This window comes from Bacillus rossius, chromosome 1 (assembly GCF_032445375.1).
Source record: "Bacillus rossius redtenbacheri isolate Brsri chromosome 1, Brsri_v3, whole genome shotgun sequence".
NCBI classification, from domain to species: Eukaryota; Metazoa; Arthropoda; class Insecta; order Phasmatodea; family Bacillidae; genus Bacillus; species Bacillus rossius.
In genome coordinates this window covers 232866983-232890978 of record NC_086330.1, presented here as the reverse complement: position 1 = coordinate 232890978, position 23996 = coordinate 232866983, and the positions used below count along the sequence as shown (strand labels likewise).

The 23996-nt window shown below is 35.2% G+C and overlaps 1 protein-coding gene across 5 annotated transcripts in view; it reads right to left on the bottom strand.

Annotated features, from left to right (window-relative positions):
• Nucleotides 1-1609: 1609 nt before the first annotated feature.
• The window catches only part of LOC134527358 (lysophosphatidylserine lipase ABHD12), a 77630-nt gene continuing 55243 nt past the window's right edge, over nucleotides 1610-23996 (bottom strand). For all 5 annotated transcript variants that reach the window (XM_063359974.1, XM_063359975.1, XM_063359977.1 and 2 more), the window contains exons 9-10: nucleotides 16450-16568; nucleotides 1610-15058 (exon numbers count right to left, since the gene is read on the bottom strand). In XM_063359974.1, the coding sequence (XP_063216044.1) occupies nucleotides 15031-15058; nucleotides 16450-16568 (147 nt within the window). In that variant the 3' untranslated portion in view covers nucleotides 1610-15030. The remainder of the gene's footprint in view (nucleotides 15059-16449; nucleotides 16569-23996) is intronic.

The following is a 23996-nucleotide window of genomic DNA, read 5'->3' as shown; positions in this document are numbered from 1 at the left end:
AACATAAATCCTACCTTTCATTTTCTATTTTACTAGTAATATTTTAAAAAAATCCTGTTTCAACAAAAATTTCCAGATTTTTGATGAAATTCCCTGACTTTCCCTGATTTTTCCCTGTAGCTACAAAATTCCCTGACATTTCCAGGTTTCTAGGTTTTCCAGGTCGAGTGGCCACTCTGGTACTCTATGTCAAAGCATCTGTAAACAGTGTATTACATAATTGTTATTAAAATATTATATATTAGTAAAATATATTGATTAAAATGCTGTTTGGGGTAATTCCAATCATTCGGGGGAATTCCGATCAGCACTGATCGGAATTACCCCGAATTACCATGTGTAAACAAACTCGCATCTTCTGTAACTTACGGTACGTTAAAACAATTTGTAAGTTCATTATTATTCACATTATTCCTGTTTACTTGTGTACAAATAATTGCAGATTTTACTTATGGCTACTTTATTACCTACCTTACATAATATGATCCAAATTTCTTACACAAATTATCGACGAAATAAACGAAATACTCTTGCTGCTGTCTCTACGCAGGCAGAATCGCGCCAACTATCTGAACGTGCTTCATTTATCCTCCGCAACAGTGAAGCATCGTACAACCGACTCAAATAAATCGATATTTTAGAGATCGATAGTGGTCGGAATTACCCCGATGATCGGAATTCCCCCACTCTATCCTACATATATATACATACACACACATATATATATATGGGTATTTTTATAATGTTTTTTTGTGTATCAAGCCATAAAATGCTGCCAAGATGTACACTATACAACCTTATACAGTGTTTGTCTAGTCGGTTATAAAAAAAATTACAATTAAAGTTTTTTTGACATTGCTTTACCTGTTTTTTTTTTTTATCTGTGGATCACTTTTCCTAGTCATTACCCCGGATAATAAAGTAACTACAGTATTAAATTTATATTAAACAATGAGATTACTTTTTTCATAAGGTAATAATTACATAATTTTAATAATTATTTTGTATTATTCTGCTAAACGTGGAAAACTTAGTTACTCTGAAGTTGAAAAATTAATTACAATTACCATAAATAAAACAATTTAATCATTTTTGTAAATTCATTTTAAAAAACAAATTTTCTGAACATGATTAATTTAATATCTTTCGAAACTCTTCCCATAAAAAATGTATCTTTAAGCTCACCATCATAACATGCACAACAGTATTTAATTTACATCTATTTTCAAAACAGCGGTAAAAGCAGCAACATGAGTAATCCATATTGTAAAACCTAGTACCCCTTCACAAATTTGTCCCAGTCCTTTAACACCACAACAAATACACCATTGGTGAGATGACTAAAGATGCCACTCTGTCTATATTGTGTTACCTGTATGTATTCCACATATTTTTGATCAATTGTTTATAATCTCACCTGTCCTGCAAGTACCCAGCCATCACTTGTGCAAAGATTTACGAGACACATGTATACAATACAGAAAGCTAGAGTCAGTTTAGTGCTACACACCTGCTAGCTCATATCTGCCCGCTACGCAGTTGGGCAGTAAGACATCACTAATGTACTGGACTGCACTATAGGTATGTCAGGCAATAATTAAATATCATATTTCTTTCACTTACACTTTAAAATAAATAAAGTGTTATTTATTTGTATTCATAACATAGAACAACAAGAAAAAGACAAACTATTCCTTTAGGCTTTTGCACAAACTGTGTGTTCCTTTAGAAAATGGTAATGACAGGAATATCTTTCTGATGTCACTTGTATACATATAGTGATACTCGAACACCACATAATGACACAATGTACATGAACTGCATGTTTAGCAGACAACATGAAGATGTAGCATCTATGAAACATCACACGAGTATAGTGTGTGGATCACACACTGTACAGGCAAATAAGAAAGTTTGAAGAAGCTATCATTGCTGGCACTGAAGAAAAACAGTTCTTGCTTCTGAAGATAACTGATTATGTAGTACAAAGTGTGTGTAGATAACAATATGAAGAGGGGTATAATCACTATGAGAGAAGGTTCTGGATAGTTGACTGACAACTCTGAGAGAAAAATAATCTTGAGTGACTAATCTGTTCTGGTGACAACAACACAGCATTAGTGCTCTGTAATACATTATGTTGCTATCTAATGTCTAAGTAACATTTTGCCAAATTATGTTGAATGCTCTTTTAATGTGACCAGATTGATAAATTTGCATGAGTTAGGCCTGTGCAAATCTATTCATTTAAAGAAAAACATTAATACATTTTTTTAAATGTTGAATTTTCCAATCAGTGATAAAATGAGCTCGTTCTTACATTTTTAAACCTAAGATATTCAAATGTTTGAATTGTTAACAGCAGCCAGGTAAACTGCATTTTAGTTCAGCAATATACAAACACATTTTCTGCTAGTTTCTCTGGAATCCAAACCATTATTTAAATTTGACTATTATTATTATTTTTTTTAGGTGTGTCTGTTTTGTCATAGATAAATACAGCAAGTAAGCTGCTAATGTGTTGCATGAAGGTAGATTGATTGTGACTATCAATGTTTATTCAGTTGAAAACTACAGCATTCATGTCGTTCAAGACATTGTCCAAGGTATGGTTCCAATTAGCACCCTCGTAAGGCTGGTGCAAATATTTGAATTTTCAATTATGAATAATTCATTTTTTGCATTTGTTTCAGCTGTGAATACTAACACTTTTAAAATATGAATTTTTGTTGGCTATGAATATTTAACATACCTTGGGCATTACTATATTAAAATTCTCTGTTGATGTTAAGTATGTAATTTGTACTATATAAATACCCAGATTAGTTGTTTTAGCAGCATCACATAGTCAAAAACCGTTTTTGAAATGTCACAAATAAACTGTGTTTTGAATAGTCCATTAAATTTTTTCAGTTAGTTATTTCGAGACAGTAGTGAAATGGTTCTGAATACAGTAGAATCCCTTTCTTACTCTATTGAAGAGGGTGTCTGAAAATGTTGTAAAATGCGGGAAAGTGTAAAATAAGAGAAATGTATGAAAAATCCTTCTTTTGCTCAGAACTGTGATATTATATGACCTAAAAATATTTTGTACTCTGATATACACCTAATTATTCATTATGAGTGTCTGAGGCATATCTAAAAAGAATAATTATACACAAGTCCCATATTTACATCTGTAGTGTGTATAGGTAAGCATACAGTCTATGTACGTACCTACATACTTTCATACATAAAATAGCAATTCATAATAACATGACATTTACAGGTTAAGAATATTATCAAAAATATCACAAAACATAAGGCAAAAGTTATATTTTTCAAAGAAAAAAAACAGCAAGATTTCTCAAAAAATAATGAATGGGTACATTCGAGGCCCTTGCACCCACAAACTATTCCTTCAAAAGTACTTCAAGTTCCTCATTTTGATGCATGAATGTATTTTCTCTCCTTAGAAAAACCATCACACTGAGATGCATTTTCTTCAATCATTTCACGATTTTTCACAATTGTGTTCAGAGTTGAAATTGGCATGCCTAACCTCTCAGCGAGTGAAACACGAGTACCTTTGTGCTCTTCCACGCACTTTAAATAGTTGAGTCTTTCATCAAAGGAAAATGTTTTCCATTTTTTACACGCTGCCATCTTGTTAAAATATGTACAGATAAAAACGCAGTCAATTACTCACAGGAAAAAACCAACCTTTTCTCTTATTCACAATATTATTTGTCACCGACCAAGTTATTCTTAACATACGTTTACAAAGATTTAATACCGGAAATGTATACAGTATGTAATCCTGAATGTATAAGTTAGTGATGAACAGTAGGAATTCCTATAAACTGTAGCAACAGCGTCACATGCTAACATTTTCTCGAAGTCTGCCTTTATTAGGCCAGTGTTGGCAGCCTATTAATACCGTTTTTAATGAAAATGCATTTTGAAAAATTAAAGAGCTATAGAGCTAGTGTTCCCAATAGCATTTTTGATTTAGTATTTCACACAATAGTGATATCTTAATAGGTAAGATGTCTATGACAAACACGGGAATAATGAATTTATATAGGTATAGCATAAACAAACCGCGTAAATTGCAGGAAGCAGATTATAGGCACGGTGTAATCAACGGGAATGTATTGCATTACATTAGATAAGATTAAAACGGGCCTGAAATAAACTGGTGCAAATAACAGGAAAATGTAAAATGAGGTAGTGTAAAATCGGGGTTCTACTGAATGTGCGAGCACGTAAATGAGCTTGTGTTGCTAATTCACAAAATATAAAGCACAAGTTTATTAAAAGCCTGGCCAAGTAAAAGTTTTGTTTAAATTCAGTTGTGCCTAATAAACAATAAACATATCCCCCAACAATCAAAAGCACATCTTTCTTTCATCAACATAAAATCATGTATTACGAATTATCATTGTGCTAGTAAAAATATAACTATAAAAACAATTTCAAAAGACAATATATGACTAGAATAATTTGAAGAAATAATGAGTATTGCCTGTAAAATTATAAAGCAATATCTTAAAATTTGTTTGGTTTGAATTAATATGAAACAGCAGATACTTAAATGGGTGGCATTAGCAAACCACATACACATGATTTTAATAATAAGAATATTTTTTCCCATATGAAATAATTTAAACTGTAAAATGTACATATGGTGGCTAATCTTATGGCAAAACCAAATTACAGGTATTTTCCCCCATGATTTTTAAAGGTTTTCTAAGAAATTTCATGAAATATTACTATGTTGGTTACAGCAAAGTTAATAAAACCAAATAAACCATTTTGTACTATTTTTTTATATATTTAATATATAAAATAAACAGTAACATTAATTTTAAATGTATTCCTGTGAGGTTATACTACGTCTGTGAAAAAAGGGGTTTTCCTAAACTTAATTTTGTAGTTTTGTTTAGAAAACATCATTACAATTTTAGTTTTCATTAGAACTGCACACTTTACACACAAAAAAAATGAGCATCACAATGATTCTACTTTGAGTGGCATGTTGGGCATGCTGTTTCAAACTAAGCTCCTTGCAACTTACTAGATACACAGATATTCCCAATATCTTTAAAAAATTCATGAGTTTCCCACAGATTTCCCAGCAACAAAAAATTCATGGCTAATTCAAGGTTTCCCGATGTACATGGCCGAGTAGCCACCCTGGTACAGCCCAGCTACATCATAAAGCCACACATGAATTACAAAATACAATGTATAACTAAAAATATTTTACAGATTGTTCTTTAGCATTTAGTGGATTGTAGTTCAATGATTACAGAGTTTGTGCTGTTTGTTAAGAAATGAGGTTGGGTGTAGATTTCTAAACAAATGATTTTCTGAAATGAAATTGTCCAGTAACAAAAATAGTTATACTTAAGTAAAGTTAAAGTACTTGAAGACGCTGTGTAATCACAAAAAAAAAATGTTTAATATGTTGAAAGAAAACATTGAAAAAAATTAGGAAGACTAGAACTTTGTAGCCATCACCACATTACTAAACAAGTAAACAATATATGAAACATGTATGCCCAATTGGTATCCAACAAGTGATCATCATTGGCAAGACAAACACTGAATACATTGCAAGGCCATTTTTATTATCTTTACACCACTGTTGTAAAGCTGCATTATAAACTATACAAGACGCAAAAATGCAATGCAAGCATCGACCAAATTTAAAATTCTTGGGTTTCGGCTTGCGTTTCCGCCTTTCACATTTGAAGTGAAGTGTACTGAAAACTTTAAAGACACAGATGTTATGTGCATAGAAGACAACAATGTTGTTTTGATTAGTATCTAGTACATCATGTTTTTATGTTTTAAAGAAAATAACTTTCAAATCAAAGTATTGACAGTTTAAAGTTATAGGGTTGGTGACGTCTTGCGACATTCGTGCTTTATAAACTTCGATGATTTAATTGCATTGGTTACATTTTTCTTTATTGCAATACTGCGTCGCTTGCGTAGTTTATAAATCCAACCAAACAGAAAGCCATAAAACCAATAACTTCCTTATATGTCTAACTGTGATCAAGCCACAATGCACTTCTTGCTATAGTATGCTTTAAAAATACTTGTATTAACACACTGCATACACATATATCTGTAAATGTAACTAAAAATTAAATGTAAACACTGAATAAATATCACATAATTATATCCTACATAACATTTTAAATAAACCATAAAAAATTTAAACTCAAAACTATGTTCACACATACATGATTATATTTTATGCTAAATATCATCATTCATGATAAATCACCAAAACCACAGACAACAAACATTATATTGTATTAATCACAGAAAATTTTAACATCAATTGGTCCCTTTCAAAATTATTTTGGATAAATATTCTCAAATTGCTATTACACAGCCATCTTTTCTCTTCAATTTCACTATCACGAAAACAGTTTTTTTTTAGAACATGTAGACTGTATATGATTTGATCGGAACAATTTCTGCCAATTGTAATAAATACAAGATAAAAAAATAATAACAAAAAAATAGAACATAGTGTCATGCACAATGGTTGAAGGAAGGTATTGGAACAAGAACAGGCAGTATACAATTCAAATATTTAAAGTAAAAACAAATGCTGTTCCTACACACAAATTAGCTTTTATAAGTATTACATATTCATTTCAAATATGATATTTACTAGCAATGTATGGTGAACGGTTAAACTGATTAATATTTGCCAAAATGAAACGGCTGTATCTAAAATACACATAAATATTTTGGTACAAATGAAGAACATGTAGATGTGGCAGAAATTTCACTGAACATAGGTCCTAAAATACTTCTTTTTACGCTTAAGAGCTGTTACTGTGTGCAATGAGATACATTGGATCCCTGTCATTGAAATGCCATATCAACACAGTAAACTCTAACCACTGTTCTACAATCTAGCTGTGTAAACACATACAACAGTTCACCCTACGTATTTGGTGGTCTGCACAGCAATGTGGTGTATAGTCTAGCTTGCTGTCTGGCATAGTACAGCACATACACAAACTGCAAAATACTACAAAACACAACACATACTCCGCTACAACCAATGCTTGCATGCACTTCTACTTCTTAGATATAATGTGCTATGTTGCCAATAAAGCATTCCACATAACAGGGATCCAGTGTATATGCTGTACTATGTCCACTGAAATTTCTGCCTCCTATACATGTCCTGTAAACATACCATAAGTTGTTCCTTATTTAATAAATTAAATTTTGTGTTTAATTAGTTTCTATTGATTATAATAGTACATTTCATAGTATTTATTTGGTTAGCAATATTTAAAATTATTAATGTGTTAGGGGAAAAATTTATTTTGATTTTTTTAGATATAGCATATAGGTCATGTTCAAATTGGTTGGTTGGCCATTTCGTAATTTGTAATTTTGTAGGTTTAATTATATGTGCATTTAACATTCACAATACTGATGCAGTTAATATAAAATACTTTTGAAAGTAAATAAAAAAATTTTGAGTTAAAATTTTGTACTAATTTAAATTATAGGATGTTTCAAATAACTCAAATACAAAATATAAAAAAAATTGTGCAAACGAGTGTTGTACAATCCCTACTTTGTGCCCGTAGTCACTTATGGAGCAGAGACTTGGACTGTAAATAAGAGAGATGCTGGGAAGATCAGAGCAATAGAAATGAAGTTTATGAGGAGTATGTTGTCAGTTACAAGGCAAGACAGGTTCAGGAATGAGATAGTTCAAGCAAGAGCAGGAATACAGGACTTGAATAACATCATTGAAAAAGTTAGAATGGTATGGCCATGTCCAGAGAATGAGAAAAGAGAGGCTGCCTATGAAAATGATGGCGTTGAAGTACACATGAAGAAGACCTCAAGAAAGACCAAGGAGGAGATGGGAAAAGCAAATAAAGGAGTGCAGAAGAGAGCAGCAGAAAACTGGAATAAAGTGAAGAATGAGAAATGGTGGAAGGAGAAAGGAAAATGGAGGCATTTTACTTGGTTGACCCAGCCATAGGCTGGAAACAGTTGAGTTAGGGGGGGGGGGGGGGTGTTTGGTCTGGTTTCAAGTGTGAAGGTTGTATTCCAGACCCGGATTCATGGGAATTATACATGGAGAGACTTGAGCTAAAATTTATTGCTAATGGTGTTGGGGATACCAAAAATAACAGTGCAAACCAGAGAGCATTTATTCATGTCTTCAGTGGGAATGGAGATATACAAAGTGTTACTTAATTTATCAGTACCAAAAAAAAAAATACTCAAGAACAAAGTTATGGAGAACTTGTTGCCATTTCATTAAGACACTTTACATTGAAACTTTCTGTTATTGCAGAGCACCATTCTTTTCACCAATGATTGCAGCGGGAAAATGAAATGGTTTCAGATTTTGTTGTAATGAAAGCGTACTTTTTTTTTTTTATTCTGTAGTTCTGTACTTTTATGGACAATGCTTTGCGTTAATCAGTTTGTGGTCAGTTTAAAAGAAAAAGACATAACTCAAAAGTTGTATCTTGAGGCAGATGACCTAACCTTTGAAAAGGCAGTAAGTTTGGAAACTAGGTACAAAGCTGCAATGGGGTACGCAGGCCCTAAAACAGATGCAGGAAAAGAAGGCAAGGCCTTGCAAGAAGAAGTCCACATGTTTAAAATGCACATGCAAGCAGGGGCGCAACAACTAAATTTCCAAAGGGGGGGCAATATACCTTTTTATAAAGAATCATCTATCCCCCCTATTGAAGCTGGGGGTCCGGGGGTCCTCCCCCGGGAAAATTTGTATTTCAAGGTGGAAAATGGTGCTATTTAAGCAGTTTTATTATCTAAAAATTGATTGGACAGCACTTTCTTTGCCCGTTTGCCCCCACTTAAAGGTTTCAGAGAGGGGGGGGGGCAAATACCCTTGCTCCCCCCTGTTGTTGTGCCCCTGCATCCAAGGGTGTGGTAAAAACGACAAATCTGTCTCACAAGGCCATCAGGGAAGTCTACAGACTATCAGGTGCGCTACAAAACACAGTTTGGCTTTCCCCAGCCCCTGCATGTTTTGTGGTAAAGAAGGTAAATTAGAAGAAAACTGTCTTTTCGAAGTATCACAGCCGTAATTGCGCTAAGAATCTTATGATAATGTGCCCTAACCTAGTTGCTGGAAAAAGAGGTGAGGCAATGTTCCATAAATATATTTTTAATGAGGATAATGATAATGTAAACAAACCTCATAAGGATGAATTTGCATTACTATATCTGTTAATTGAGTCTAGTAGGAGACCGTGGGTGTTACCGATGATGATTGGAAATGTTAAGTTAGAAATGAAGATTGACAGTGGTGTGGCTATTTATTTAATATCTGAGATAAGCTAATAGAACAATTTTTGAGAGTTCATTAAGGAACAACCTGCAATCCACTTAAAATCATACACTGGTGAGCTTATTAGCCAGTGTGGTTTAATTAAGTTTCCGGTCAAGTGCAAGGTTGAAAGGACACAATTAAGTTTCCAGTGCACATAATTTCTACTTTGTAGATATTGGTATCAAGCATTAGATCTGCCAAGACCATGACTCAATGTTCAACAAGAAACTGTGACTTCGGAACTTGACAACCTATTGAAGACATTTTCATCTTTGTTTTATGGTGATTTGGGGAATTTTTCAGTGGTCCAGTTTCGTTGTATCTGGTAGACAAGGCTGTTTCAAAATTGTTGCCTGCCAGGTCTCCTGATTTGCGCTCAAAAGCAAGGTTGATGTGGAGCTGGACCGACTACTAACATTGGGTATTTTCCACCCAGTAGACTTCAGTGAGCAGGTAACTCCAATGGTGTTGATAAAAAATGTGATGCAGTGTTAACATATGTGCATGTTTCAAGATTACAGGTTTTTTTTTTTTTTTTTTAGTTGTAGAGCATTACCCGCTCCCACGTGTTGAAGAATTATTTTGCCAGTTGCAAGGGGGAATAGACTTTTCCACAACTGACTTGTCGCAAGTTTTTCAGGAGTTGCTGTTAGCCCCTAGTTCATGAGAGTTGTGCATGAGTAACACACATTGGGGTCTTTTCCACTACAGTCGACTTCCATTTGGCATAACATCATGTTTTGCCATTTCTCAAAAGACCATGGAGCAAGTTAAACAAGATCTAGATGGAGTGGTCTGTTTCCAAGATGACATCCTTGTAACAGGTCAGTCCAAGGAGAAACATAAACAAATCCTGCAAGAGTTGCTGCAGCAGCTAAATGACAGTGGTTTAAAGGTAAACAAAAATTTTTTTGAAGTTTTTTCAAAAGTCTGTTGTTCTCGGGCCATACTGTTGACAGTGAAGGTTGCATGTATGCAGTGACAAGGTGTAAGCTATAGTTGAGGCCTCAAACCCAAAAGATGTCACATAATTGAGAGCCTGGTTAGGACTGATAAATTATAATGCAAATTTTTTGCCAAATTTGTCAACAATGTTAGTACCCAGCACGAACTACTAAAAAATTACTGTACATGAATTTGGTCTCCTGATTTTCATGGTGCTTTCGTAAATCTTAAAAAACTGATGTCTTCAAGTAATTATGATCCTGTATTGCCTGTTAAGTTGATATGAGATACTTAACCTTATTGAGTAGGGGCTGTTATAAGTCATGTATTTCCTATTGCTTTTGTGTCTCACTCTCCGTCGGTGGCAGAAAAGAGATATTAAATATTCACAGTTGAACAGAGAAGCTTTAGCAATCGTCTTTGAGGTAAAAAATTTTCCAAAATCTGTTTGGGCATAGGTTTTCACTGGTGACTGACCATTAACCTATTGTTCACCTCCTTGGTGAACATTCAGGCTTTCACCAATTAGCGGCGGTTTTGTTGGAAGGGTTTGATTATGTTATGAAATATGTAAAATACACTATATGGCAATGCTGATGGTCTTTCTCGATTGCCTCTTCCTTCTGTTACTGCCCTTGTGTAGTTAAAGAAAGCTTTATATTTATTTTGTTATAAAAGCCCTGGAAACTGCTTTAAGTGGGTTAAAGAAACTACAGTATACTCAGAGTTACACAAGGGAGAAACATTAAAAAAGGAAATTTACTTCTCACAATAGGAAATAGAAAATGGATATCGTATTTGAATTAATAAATAAAAAAAAAGAAGTTTGCTTAAAGCTTACTGTTTTTTAATGTTCATTATAGTTTTCATTATTTCCTTTTGGTTGTTTCATGATTTACAAAAATACACAGATCAAATTTAATTTGGGGGGGCCCCGGCCATCAGTACTTATCAATTACAAACAGATTATTAATTTTACCTGGAATATAAATCCAACATTTTCCTTTAACATTATCAAGCTTTCACAAAAACTAACATTAATAATTTAACTAACATATTTAAAGTTAAACATTTGTTAGCCCAAAAAGTGTGGGACTATGTATGTATATTCTAATTTCACAATATCTGATCATTGACTGTTCACTGGCGGCGACTAGAAGCGGGAGAGACGCGTAGAATTCATGTCCAAGTAAGAAGCCAGCATGTAAATTTAGTTGAATTTCGTGATAGGCTTGAGCCGCAGAAAAACCTGAACTCTTGCACCATCTTTTGGACCCCACTGGAACCATAAAAAAAAAGGTATCCAGTGGTCAAGAATAGGAATTAAATAGACAAGCAACATGAATCGAGAAAAGCTAAGTGGGGAGCCAACTATAGGCAAAAGGGCGTAGAATCATCCACTTACCATTCTGGGGGTAGAATGAAGAAAATCACTCCCTTTGAAGCTGCACAAGTGCTCGCGGTAGCCATGCACTAGTCATGCTACGAGATTAACTAGTAATCCAAACTAAAGTGACTAGCAAAACTAAAAAAACTAGGTATCACTACCGGACTACATGGGATCACATCCCTTAAGTTAGTCGCGACGAGACTGGTTTCAAATAGAGACGTCAGCGAGAAACACCCGAAACGAAATGACCACAGTGACTGACAAAAAGAAAATAACCAAGGTGGCTAGTAGCTTAAATTAAGGGGCATTGGAGGTCACTCGCGCTGAAAGCAGCACGCTCTGTTGGATTGTAGGTGAAACAGACTCGGGGTTAGTTCACGAAAGTCCAGCAAGAGGGACTAGAGTAAGCCTGGCACTTATGGGACCAGCTCGTTCGCACTCTGTCGGGCTAAAAGGGAACTAGAGAAAGGTGTGATGGCGGCTGCTAGAGTTAGCGGAGCTAAAGTTAAGTGGTTGTCATTTTCGCCGCGAGATGGCGAAGGCAGGCCTTTCGCTGGCCAGCGAGAATAGGCTCGCCAGGAGCGGAGGTTAAAGACCCGGTCAGTGCCCTGGCTGGAGTTCATGGAAAATATGGAAGGGGGGAATTTGCTGGCTCGAAGGAAAAGTGTTAGGGCGAGTGCCTATACATGCCCGACAGCCCTGAAACATTAGAATGGGGCATGATTGGAGCTGCTAACCTAAGCTGTGCTCTGGGAAGAGAGCTGACCTGGGAGGACGCTGAGAAAAGCACTCTTGGTCACAAAGTCGGACACTGTTACTGGTCGCGTTCGTGGCCCGAGGTGGGAAGGATAAAGAGGTCTAATACTTGCCTGGCGAAATCACACCAGTTTCTCAGTTGCGGCGCTGGGAAAAAGTTGCAGGACTCTAGTAGGAAAGATTTGATCAGGATGAACAATGAGCTAACAAAATTTATATTAGGGTATTTAGGTTAAAAATAAATTTGTGCCAACTATTTCAAATTTGCAGCACACTTCCCAGGAGGAATCTGAATAAGTTTTCATATTTACACATTGGCGCTGCTAATTTTTGCTAGTAACTCCAACTGAAATTCAATTGGCTACTGAGAGAGATGTCCATCTCAACAGAGTAACTCGGATAGTTCAGTATGGCTGGCCAGAGCAGGGCTTGCACTTGAGAAGGGTTGCTTGCTGTGGGGCCATTGGGTTGTCTTGGTTGTCTAAGTGAACATGTCCTACAGGAGCTCCACACAAATAATATCAGAAATTGTCAAATGAAAGTGTTGGCAGGTTTGTATGTTTGGTAAACTAAAATAGATGCAGATTTGGAGAATTTGGTTAAAAAATTGTACTACATGTATGCAAGGAAAACCTATGCCTGAAAAGTCAGTTTTGTTGCTGAGGACTTGGCCTTGTATTCCATGGAAATGGGTGCATGTTGATATTGTAGGTCCTAAGAGGAAAATTCATCTTAGTCCCTGTCGACAGATACTCCAAGTGGTCAGAAATCTGTGAGTTGCCAAATATCACATCAGATGCAATTCTGGTTAAGCTCCGCATTTGGTTTGCTATTTTTGGTCTCCCCAAACACCTTGTGTCTGACAATGGAACGTAGTTTTGTTCAGAGGAGTTTTCTCATTTAGGCATGCAAAATGGAATCAAGCATACATTTTTGCTGCCATAACATCCATCTACTAATGGACTTTCAGAAACTTGCTAAAGACCTTCAAACATAAACTTAAAGCTCTCCTGCACATTAAGACACCTCTCAAACTTGATCTTCCTAGGTTTCTGTTAGGTAATTGCAAAACACCCCTCTCAGTTACTGGTAAAACACCTAGTCAAAAATGTTTGGTAGAACCATTCGCAAAAAGTTGTCGTTCCTAGTACCTCCAGTGTCTACAGATGTTGAGAAATGCAAATTACAGTCTTCAGCTCTGCCTTTTTCACGTCGCATGGTGTTGTTCCCCACTGGCAGTCTTGTCCACTATAAGGTCTATTCCCATAAGGGGGAAGAGTGGGCAACAGGTGTAAAGAAGATGGGTGCTTAATAACCAACAAGGACAAAGGGGCAAATGGTATTGTACACCGACATGTCATAAAACTCACCAAGCAAATGATGGAGAAGATGTAGAATACCATTGCATAACAGACAGAGAGAGAAGCTTAGGACAGTGACACTAATAGTGAAAGTGAAGTAGGCTTAGTAAACCTGACTGTACAAGGCAAACAAGAGATAAGAAAAAACTCACCCCATGTTGGATTCAAATGCACGTGGTGTTAAAACAACTATATACAATGAAGACTTTGACGGGCCCTATCGTTACCAGAAGCGAATTACGAGTCCCAAGAAAGGTGATAAATGTTTAGTAGTTCATATTAATTTCGTATGACTTTATAGTTTCTGTATACTGCATTTAATGGTGGAATGTGCTAAACAAATGTATTTATTGTGATATCCATAAGTGTTTTAGTCAGTATGTAAAAACCAAGTGAAATAATAAGTGGTGGAGGAGTGTGGTATGTGGGATATTTTAGTCTACAAAGTTAGTAAGCTGTGGTGGGCATTGTCCTATTGTCCCGGGTCATTGATGATTGCAGAGTACCGTACAGGTGCTAAATAAAGCGTAAAGTAAATCTCACAAGCGTTGTTTAAAGGTAAAGATCATAAATAAATTAAATTTCATTAAAATTTAAATATTAAAATATCTTATATTTTAGTTACTAAATAAAGAAAAAATAGAACTGAGAGTATTATTAGCAACTTAGATTAACATCCACTAAACTCCTAACTAAAACTGTTCATAAACTCAATAAACTTATTAAAAAAATTTTAATTTAATCCAAACATAAAATTTTCTAATACTTGTTTTGATATCACTGCATTAGGTTAAAATTATTTTGCACAAATATCAATATGTGCTTTTAGAAATTTTACTTTGTATATCCCTGATATATTTTAATTAATAAATTCAATAAATAGTAGGTAACATAAATGGCTAACACAGTTTGAAAACATTAAAACAACTCTGGTGATATACAACTTTGCATTGCACTGTGCCCAAGAGCTGGTAATATGCGATTTCATATAATACAAACAAAATATGTTCTTTGAATGATTCTTGCAATGGGGACAATTTGATGTCAATGATTATTTTTTTTTGACATATGCCATACCAGCAAAGGACTATGCAAATCTTGAAAATAAAATTTCCCATACAAACACAACACTGTTAATAAAGTCATTTATAAAATGTGACTAGCTGATTTACGACAAACGCTGTGCATATGATGTAGAGACAGCCGAGAAATGATGCCTGTTCATTCCTCTATTTCATTTCACCTTTGACGAACTGCCTGCAAATAAATATATCAGAATATCATCAAAGTAAACCATAAACTTATATTTTCAATATTAACATCAAAGCACTGGAAACACTGTAATATGTAAAGCACCAACACCTCCAAGATATTCAAACGTACAGTAGTGTGTCTGCAGTGCAACACTTGCCAGTCCCAATGTATAAATGTTTGATATTGTTTGGTTATCATGTCATACCGTAATTTTATTTTCATGTTAGGACTTGAAAATTGTTAACATAATAATATCATATTTGATTCCTGCATCAAACCATATTCAGATCTATCTCCATTTGAAATTTAAAAAAATAAAAAAATAAATTTATTATTGCTGTTTATTTTTTAAATTGTCATAATGGTTTGTATCATCTGTGACAAAACAGTCACTATTGTGAGTAAATTAATACACTTAACTAATTTGTGAAAAATATATTTTCTTTTACTGTACAGTATCTACATTATATACTTAAACAGTGATGATTTTTAAGGTTTGTTCGAATCTGTTTCCACATGTCTCAACTTAAAAAAACATTAACTACTAATAATTGCTAAATGTAAAACTAACAATTGATTAGTTAGCTTAATAAAGTAAAACAACAAATTTGGTTGAAAGAGCCAAAATAATTAAGAAACTTTAATAAATGAAATAGTTAAATGATGTGGTTGCACTTAGTAGTGTAGGGTGTTGTACAACTTATTGTAGCATTAAAAAACTACCACAAAATTGAGGAATCTTTGAAAGATTTGAACCAATGATATGAAACATGTAAAATCTGGTGCAATTCATTTGGTTGAGCTTTATTACACTCGGTTTCTCTAAGATATGTTCACAATAAATAATCTGACATTTTCTGGACCTATACATATCGTATGAAGATACACTACTGTACACAATATTGTATGACTTCATTTTTAAAAATATTATTTAAAGAATAAATTCAAAAATGAAAAAAAAAAAAAAAAAAAACAGTCCCAAAATTAATAACATGCAGTACAAAACCAACTGATTTTGTTTTAAATAACTATCTTTTAAACTGAGCTTAACATCTCGCCACAGGCAAGGTCATTAGAGATATCATAATTCAAAACGGGGCTACTGGGGAAGTAACCGGCCTAGGTAGAGAACCACGCCTGAGCGATCAAACCTGTGGAAAACCAAAATCAGGATGACCGGACTGGAACTTGAACCCAGGTGCTTTGGAGTGCGAGTCCCATGCCTCACCCCGAGACACCTCGATCCATTATCAAAATGGTTATCTGTTCTTGAAATTGTTCATCACCATAATAATAAAGCCCATATTTTAAACTTCAGAAGAAATAAAAAGTAGCTTCATGCAGTACTGAGTGAGGCGCACTGTACTCAAAAAGGTATCAAAATGGCAACTCACTTCAACACAGCAGGCAGCTCTGGCGCCCGACAAATCCACTTGTGTCCTAACCCATTCTTCTTATCGAACTGAACTAGCTTCACACCAGTGGGGTGTTCCAAAGAGAGTTTGTTAAACAGCTGAAATATGCAAAACAAGGAATTATTGCAAAATCTATAATGAGAGTGTGAAACAAAACCCTATAAATTATTAATATTATACTTATATACCCTATATTGCTAACAAAGTTAGTAGTCACTAATGGGATTTACACTAACTCGATTTTAGTTATTATTTGAGAGACTTTAAAACTTCTTGCAATGAAAATTAGGTAACTTCCTTCTTGAAACAGTTGACGAGATTCAAAAATCTCAGCTGAATCTGGCCATGTCATTGCAAAGCTAGCACACCAGTTTGCAACCCACACCTCCGACTAGCTCATGAATGGTCTAGATACATAGATACACAAAACTCTTGAAGAGATATGCTTGGCACCGAGAATAATTTAAGTTCCATATAATATGCATTTTTGAGGTTAAGGTCGTTTATTTTGAAAATGGTTTTTTATAAATAAAATAATCAATGAATAAAGTTTGTAGATTTATTTTTGCCTTTATTAAAAACTGAAATTGGCCACCATTTTACGACACAGTACCATTTACCTCAATAAAACAAAACTTAAGCTTCACAAACTTCAAACAAATCTGTTTATCACTTGGGCACTATTTAATTATAGTTTGTTGATGAAACCCTGTGATTGCTAGAGATGCATGGTAAAAATGTCAGAGACCATTGTCTGTTCGGCGTGGCCACCAATTTACTAAAAGGTTCCACTCAAGGCCTTCACTGCTGCCTGTGGTTATCAAAATTTAATTGAAAATAATGTTTGCAAAACGTTGAACAGCTTGGCCTAGACCATAGGGCGAAATTCTTCTTTTCGCTACATTAACATACCAAATTTGGTGACTCGCCACCCAACACACCTACTCCCGCATATGTCCCATTAATGACTACATGGTGACCTACAACTCCCACTTCTTGTTCAATGGGATAAACAACTGCACGTGTGATGCCATCAACAACCAATCACAGAGCAGCTTATTCTTTCAACAAATGACAAACCACTTTTAGGCCGTGAAAATTAACCATGATGCTTTGCAACTTCGGCTACAAGACACATCGCGTGATCTATTTTCCCACGCACCAAATACATTTGTCTTTCTCTATAATGCTTACGAAACTGGAAAAACTATTGCATCAGCCTGCATTGAAGCAAATAACCTGACCACACCTGTCGGTGCTCCCTCTGCTCCCACAGGCTGTTCTGACCTCTTGCTGCCTCACAGACGTGTGTGCAGAGGGGGGGGGGGGCGCAGAAGTAGCGTAGGGCAGCGAGGCAAACAGCCACCACCACCAGCGAGTCGCATTCCATTCTGTTGCAACGGTACTTGTAATTGTTAGTTCGTGTGTTCACCGCATTAAGAATTAAAAGATAATGATTGTCTGGATTCACGCAACCACACCCGAGACATGGCCTGACATACTTCTTTAGCACACGGCACGTTTACGTGCGAGCCAGCTCCGAGGGCGCGCTGGGACTCAGAGCTCGGGCAGTAAACCTTCACTGGCCACCAGGGCTAGCCGCGTCCACGCACTGCGGAGCTCTTCACAGTTAGCAACACCGTCACCATCATCACCGAGTGAGTGCATCATTCCCTCTCATCAGCGTGCAGCTAGTCCCCCACCAGTTAACAAAAAATAAGAATTATTAAAAGGCATTGAATAAAAGTGAACTATGTTCATAAAATATGTTGCAAATGCACAAATACTTCTCAAAAGCATAAACAACTGTTATTTAAATAATGATAAAAAACCTAACTATACATGATTTCTGATTACAAAACATAATAATTCTTAAACTTATAATCAAAACAGAAAAAAAATTATTGTTTGTGCATTGACATTTTAAAATAAAAATATTACCAACTGTATTAAAATGAAATTCACATTTTTGGTAACTGAGTACAGCACAATGGTTGTCACAAAACAACATCAAAGCAGTTAGTTTAGTAATTAAATTAAATCTATACTAACAATAATAATTTTGGGGGTAATATGTCTGTACGTTGGATGGAATTATTAAATTTAAAAAAAAAACTATTGGAAAGTGCTATCTACATCATGAAGAACATTAAAACATAGTTTTTAAAATTTGTGACTGTTTGTTCTAGCATCACACGAAAACTACTGAAAGGATTTTGATACTTATTTTTGTAAGTAAGGTATTTAGTTAACTTAACACTAATCTAAATATTATTTCAAATGTCTTCTCCTCAGGGGATGAAACGGAGGTATATATGGTTTTAAAATAATTAATTAATCAATCATATCTCCAAAATCAATCACCCAATAAAAAATATAGTATGTCTCCATATTAAACATACCAAAACTACCCACTCCTTTCTTACAATTTTGCAAAATTCCACCCCTGATGTGTGTGACAGATATAAATTTAATTTTAGAAAGAAGAAAAAAAAACATACTTCTGAATACACAAAAACTAGAGGTAAAAAACTAAGAATGAACAATATGCATACAGAGTTACTAATTGTATTTTTATACAATTTTCTAAATTCAACCATGAAGGTGGTGTAAAATGGGTACATTTGTTTCATTATATATATATATATATATATATATATATATATATATATCCAAAGCAAATAAAGGAATGGTACAAAACTGAGCACTAATAAAATTAAATAATGAGTATAATTAATTTTTGCCATTTTTTTATATATATTTTACCACAAAGAGGGTGAATAAGTGGTTAGTAAGTTTTCTTTTATTATAAAAACTAGCTGCCCGACCCGGCTTCGCACGGCTATACTAATGGAAAAAAATTAAGCCACATCTCCCATTTACAGTTATGGTAAATAAAAAAAATTCAGTGAAAATTTATTACAATGCTGTATAATGTACCGGAGAGAAAAAGAATAGCACCGATGGTTTCCCGACTTGTGCACGCAACGTACAACTGATGTACCCGTACTTCGCTACGGCAGTCTACAGGCAGATCACTCTTGCGCCGCTCATTATACATGCCCTTCCTTGTGGGTACGTCACTGCCACGTGATGCCCGTTGCCATGGAGACGCAGAAGGCATGAACAATGCAAAATCCTGTTCTCATGCAGGCAAAGTACCCACTGTTGCATGGTTTTAACCACCCATGGGATCTAATTTTAGGAAAATGTCAACCTGCGTAACATAAGGAACATTACTGTGAAGTTTCAAGTCTGTAAAATATATATATACTTGAAAAAAAGGGCAATTTTTGATATTTAAAGTACCCGCAAAATTTCAACGGTGATGAGGACTGCACTAACAATGAAATAGAAGTTAATTTCTAGCGCCTGCGGCATTGTCACACACTTCGTACGTGTACTGCATGTTGTATCTAACCCCCTCCAATGCATTTGATTCTAAATCTGACTTTTAGTAAGGATCCCTAATGTTATTGATAATATAATATAGCCTATAGCCTTCCTCGATAAATGTACTATCCAACACTGAAAGAATTTTTCAAATCGGACCAGTGGTTCCTGAGATTAGCGCGTTCAAACAAACAAACTCTTCAGCTTTATAATATTAGTATAGATAATAATATCAAAGCTAATAAAGCAGGAGTTTAACTACTGAGCATGATTTATAAACATTTTAAATCTACCAATTCTTTGTTACAACTGTCCCAATTATTTTTCCTAAGTTGGTAGAAGAGATGCACATAGTTTTATTTAAAAAAAAAATCATATATACTAATCTAATAAAAGAGAAATTATGATATTGTGCTGTGATATTGTTGTAACAAGTGTGAGTAATGCTTTAGAAGGAAAAAAATCAATCAATTAAATCAGACATAGTGCATCTATATAATAAAGGAGAGAGTGTCTGTGTTTCCACATGTGCATGTGCACATGTGTGTGTATGTGTGTGTTTTTGCATTGCGAAGAGCAGAAGAGGCCTATAACAGTGAAATTTGATAAATAAGTTCTTTAAGGGAGGGCAAAATTGTAATTAGAAGCTTTTTTTTTTCAAAATTCAATTAATTATTATTAAAATGTAATTTTCTAAACATTTTGTTCCATCAATATCTATTTACACCCCTCAATATTCCCGTGTAAGTCTTCATGTAGAGAAACAACGGTCAAACTCTTTGCTGGTTCATCTTTGCAATGTTTGTTCCAATTGTAAAATATTATATGCAGAATATTTAATTCATTTTAACATTGTATTCCTTTCTCTACAGCAGTCATGTGTGACCATTAACATTGTTTTATTACAAACTTAATCGAAACTGCAATCTATATTTTAATACTCTCTGTGGTATTTTCTTGTATAAATTATTAATGCATTCTCCCTGCCTTTACACAGGCAAATGTGTAGTACAAAAAGTTAAATATTCTAAAATCCTTATATTGTTTAATCCAAGATAGCATATTTTAATTTATAATTATTCCTGTTATTCTTAAATGTAAGATCAATGAAGTGTTACAGTGGAGTTCTCATGAGGCCAGGTAGTGGTGGACTTACAGGCGTGGCAGTAGCATACCCAAGTAAAGGCAGAGGCAAACTCACATCAGTGGCACAGCCCCGAGGAAGAATAATGGCATAGACATGAGGGATACTGGCGTACCCACAAGGAAAAACAGTGGCATACACATGAGGTGGACCAGTAGGGTAAACATGAGGAGGGACAGTGGTAGACCCAGGAAAACAAGCATTAGCATACCCACAAGAAAGAACCGAATAACATTTAAAAGAAAAAATTTACATCTAACCTGAAATTTGACAAAAAAATTCATAACAAATTATTATTACTGGATTGCATGGGGAAGGTTGTAATCTGGGTTGTTACAATATAAGGACAGTGGTGGCCCCACAAAGACAAGCAATGGTGTACCCAAAATGAAAAACAGTGGGTTACACATGAAGAGGGACAGTGGCATACATATCAGGAGGAGCAGTGAAGGACCCACAAGGTAAAGCAGTAGCGTACCCATGAGAACATGTAGTAGTGTAGGATGAACAGTGTTGTATACATGAGGAGGGACAGTGGCGTACATATCAAGAGGGACAGTATGGATGCACAAGAACAAGTAGTGGTGTACCAACAAGGACCAGCAGTGGTGTACCAACGAGGAAGAACTAGGAAGAACAGTTGTGTACACATAAGGAGGAACAGTGGTGAATCCAACAGCATAAGCAGATGTGTACCCATGAAAAAGACCAGAGGCATAACTAATGAAGCGCCACAGTGGCAGCCGTATGACGATGGGCAGTGACGTACCTACAAGGAGAAGCAGACATGGAATTAAGTAGCCTGGCATTCAAATACTGACTGATCTCAGATAATTTAAATAAAAAAGGTTTTAATAGCTAACATAGGTATATAGAGTCACTATGTAACAGCACTATGGATATTTCACCTCATTCACATATAATGAGAGGTGCGAGGGTATTCTATAAGTAGCATTCCATAGCGAAGGCTACATGCTAGTTTAATATAAATGTAAGTTTATTATAAATATTTTGTATTTCACCTGGTGTATTGTTACAAGGTGCCAGTAATGGCTGGAGTTAGGGCCGGGAAAATTTCGGTGTTTTCAGTATGCAAAAAGCGGTACTTTCAAATTAGAAAAGTGGTGGTTTAAAGTCGGTATTTTCGTTATGCAATGGAAATTTTACCGGTATTTTAAATGTTGACTAAACTGTGCAGTTATTGCATATAATAGTTTACATATTTAATAAACAATCCATGTATACTAGGAATAGACTAATATGCATAATAACAGCCAATTAAATCCAAAACAGTTACACAAAACAGACATTTAGCTATAGATGTTTGCAACTACAAATTTTCTTTTTTTTTTCGGCTGCCGATGCCACATGCTTAGCCGAATTTAGGTGTTTGTCAATGGAATCTTTTCTTTCCCATGAAACTTTACAGTTGCAAAATTTGCACATCACTGTGCTATTGTCAGTACAATAAAACCCATGTTTCTGATAATGATATGCTCGGTCTCGAGCACTCAAAGTATTATTCGACATTTTCAAACTCTGGACAGAAATATGTTGCAACATACTACATACAGGCTGTTACGAAAACAATCAACTAAACTTGGCGGGCGAATAAATATCAGCAGTGGAATGCCACTACGTTGGGAACGCTGTCGCAGCTTGTGACGTCAATAACAGATGCTAGCTGCATGATAGTCATGCATGCCCGCACACTCCCAGTCTCGCTGCGCAGACTAATTTTGTACCTGCAAAATCATTATTTGCTTATTCTCTTGCTATTTACGAAGTTACACAAAATAAACTATGGTAAGATAAATTCGTTAGCCGCTAACATATGTGTTTAGCTTTACACAAAACAAAACATCTCACAGTCTGGGAAATGTATGATCTTCGTTAAGGAAGCATTCGCTTACGTGAGAAGATAGTAGAAGCTATATTGGCTAACCTGGACAAACCAGGTTTGTTTTGTTTACATTTTACCGTATATGATGCAACTTGGATAAATACAAGATATTAGGTTATTCTTTTGCGTGGATATAATATTTTATACACTTTTCGCAAAATACAATTAACGCGTTCTCATATCCGGCCAAGTGTGCACGGTAGTTTAGAATTCGGCATCATATTATTTTTATTTTTCGTAGAGTGCAAAAGTTTGAGTTTGCTTGCATTCAATAAATACGGTATTGATATAATGGAGTGGAGGAACACGGGGTTGCCCCTTGAACAAACCCCAGCGCACAAATGAGAAGAAACTTAGTGCGAACTATACCCCGAGATCAATTTTGAGCATCAAAACCATACATGAACACGGCTTATGTAAAAATAAGGTAATTATGCTGAAACACAAGACTTGGGTTAAAGGATACTTTAACCTTGTGTGGATCAGGTAGAAAACATTAGGCTATAAACGAAAGATATAACAAAAATGCTATCCTGAAATGCTGTGACATGTTTTTGGAGTAGATAATCACAGTGACAGACCGACAGGATGCGCTCCCGCCCTTGCTGTCAGCGATAATTATTTTGACAGCTCAAGCAATTATCTTCTCCAGGTCCCTTTCCAGTTATTATAATGTAATCTGCCCTCCTTGCAGGTACATGCTTAAACAAATAGTAACTGTGCCTCAAAAAACTAACAACGTCCCATTGTGTAGCAGAAATTCCAGTTTTGAAAGCACCATGGACCGTATGAAGCCAAAAGTGTCTGTGATACGTATTTTCAAAGCTAACAAAAATGTCCAGTTTACGTTGAGGGCATCCATAAATACTTAAAATGAAATGCACCTGTCGGTATAATCCGAACGTGGGAAGCACATGCTGCAGCACGTCATGTCAGCATGATAACAGACCAGCTTGAATCAGTTTGTATCACGTGATTTGACACCACTTCCGAATCTGATGGTAAATAAAAGAAAATGGACGTGGGAACTGTTCGATATTTGCCATTCAAAAATAAAAATGGGAGGGGATACACTTGATGCTACGT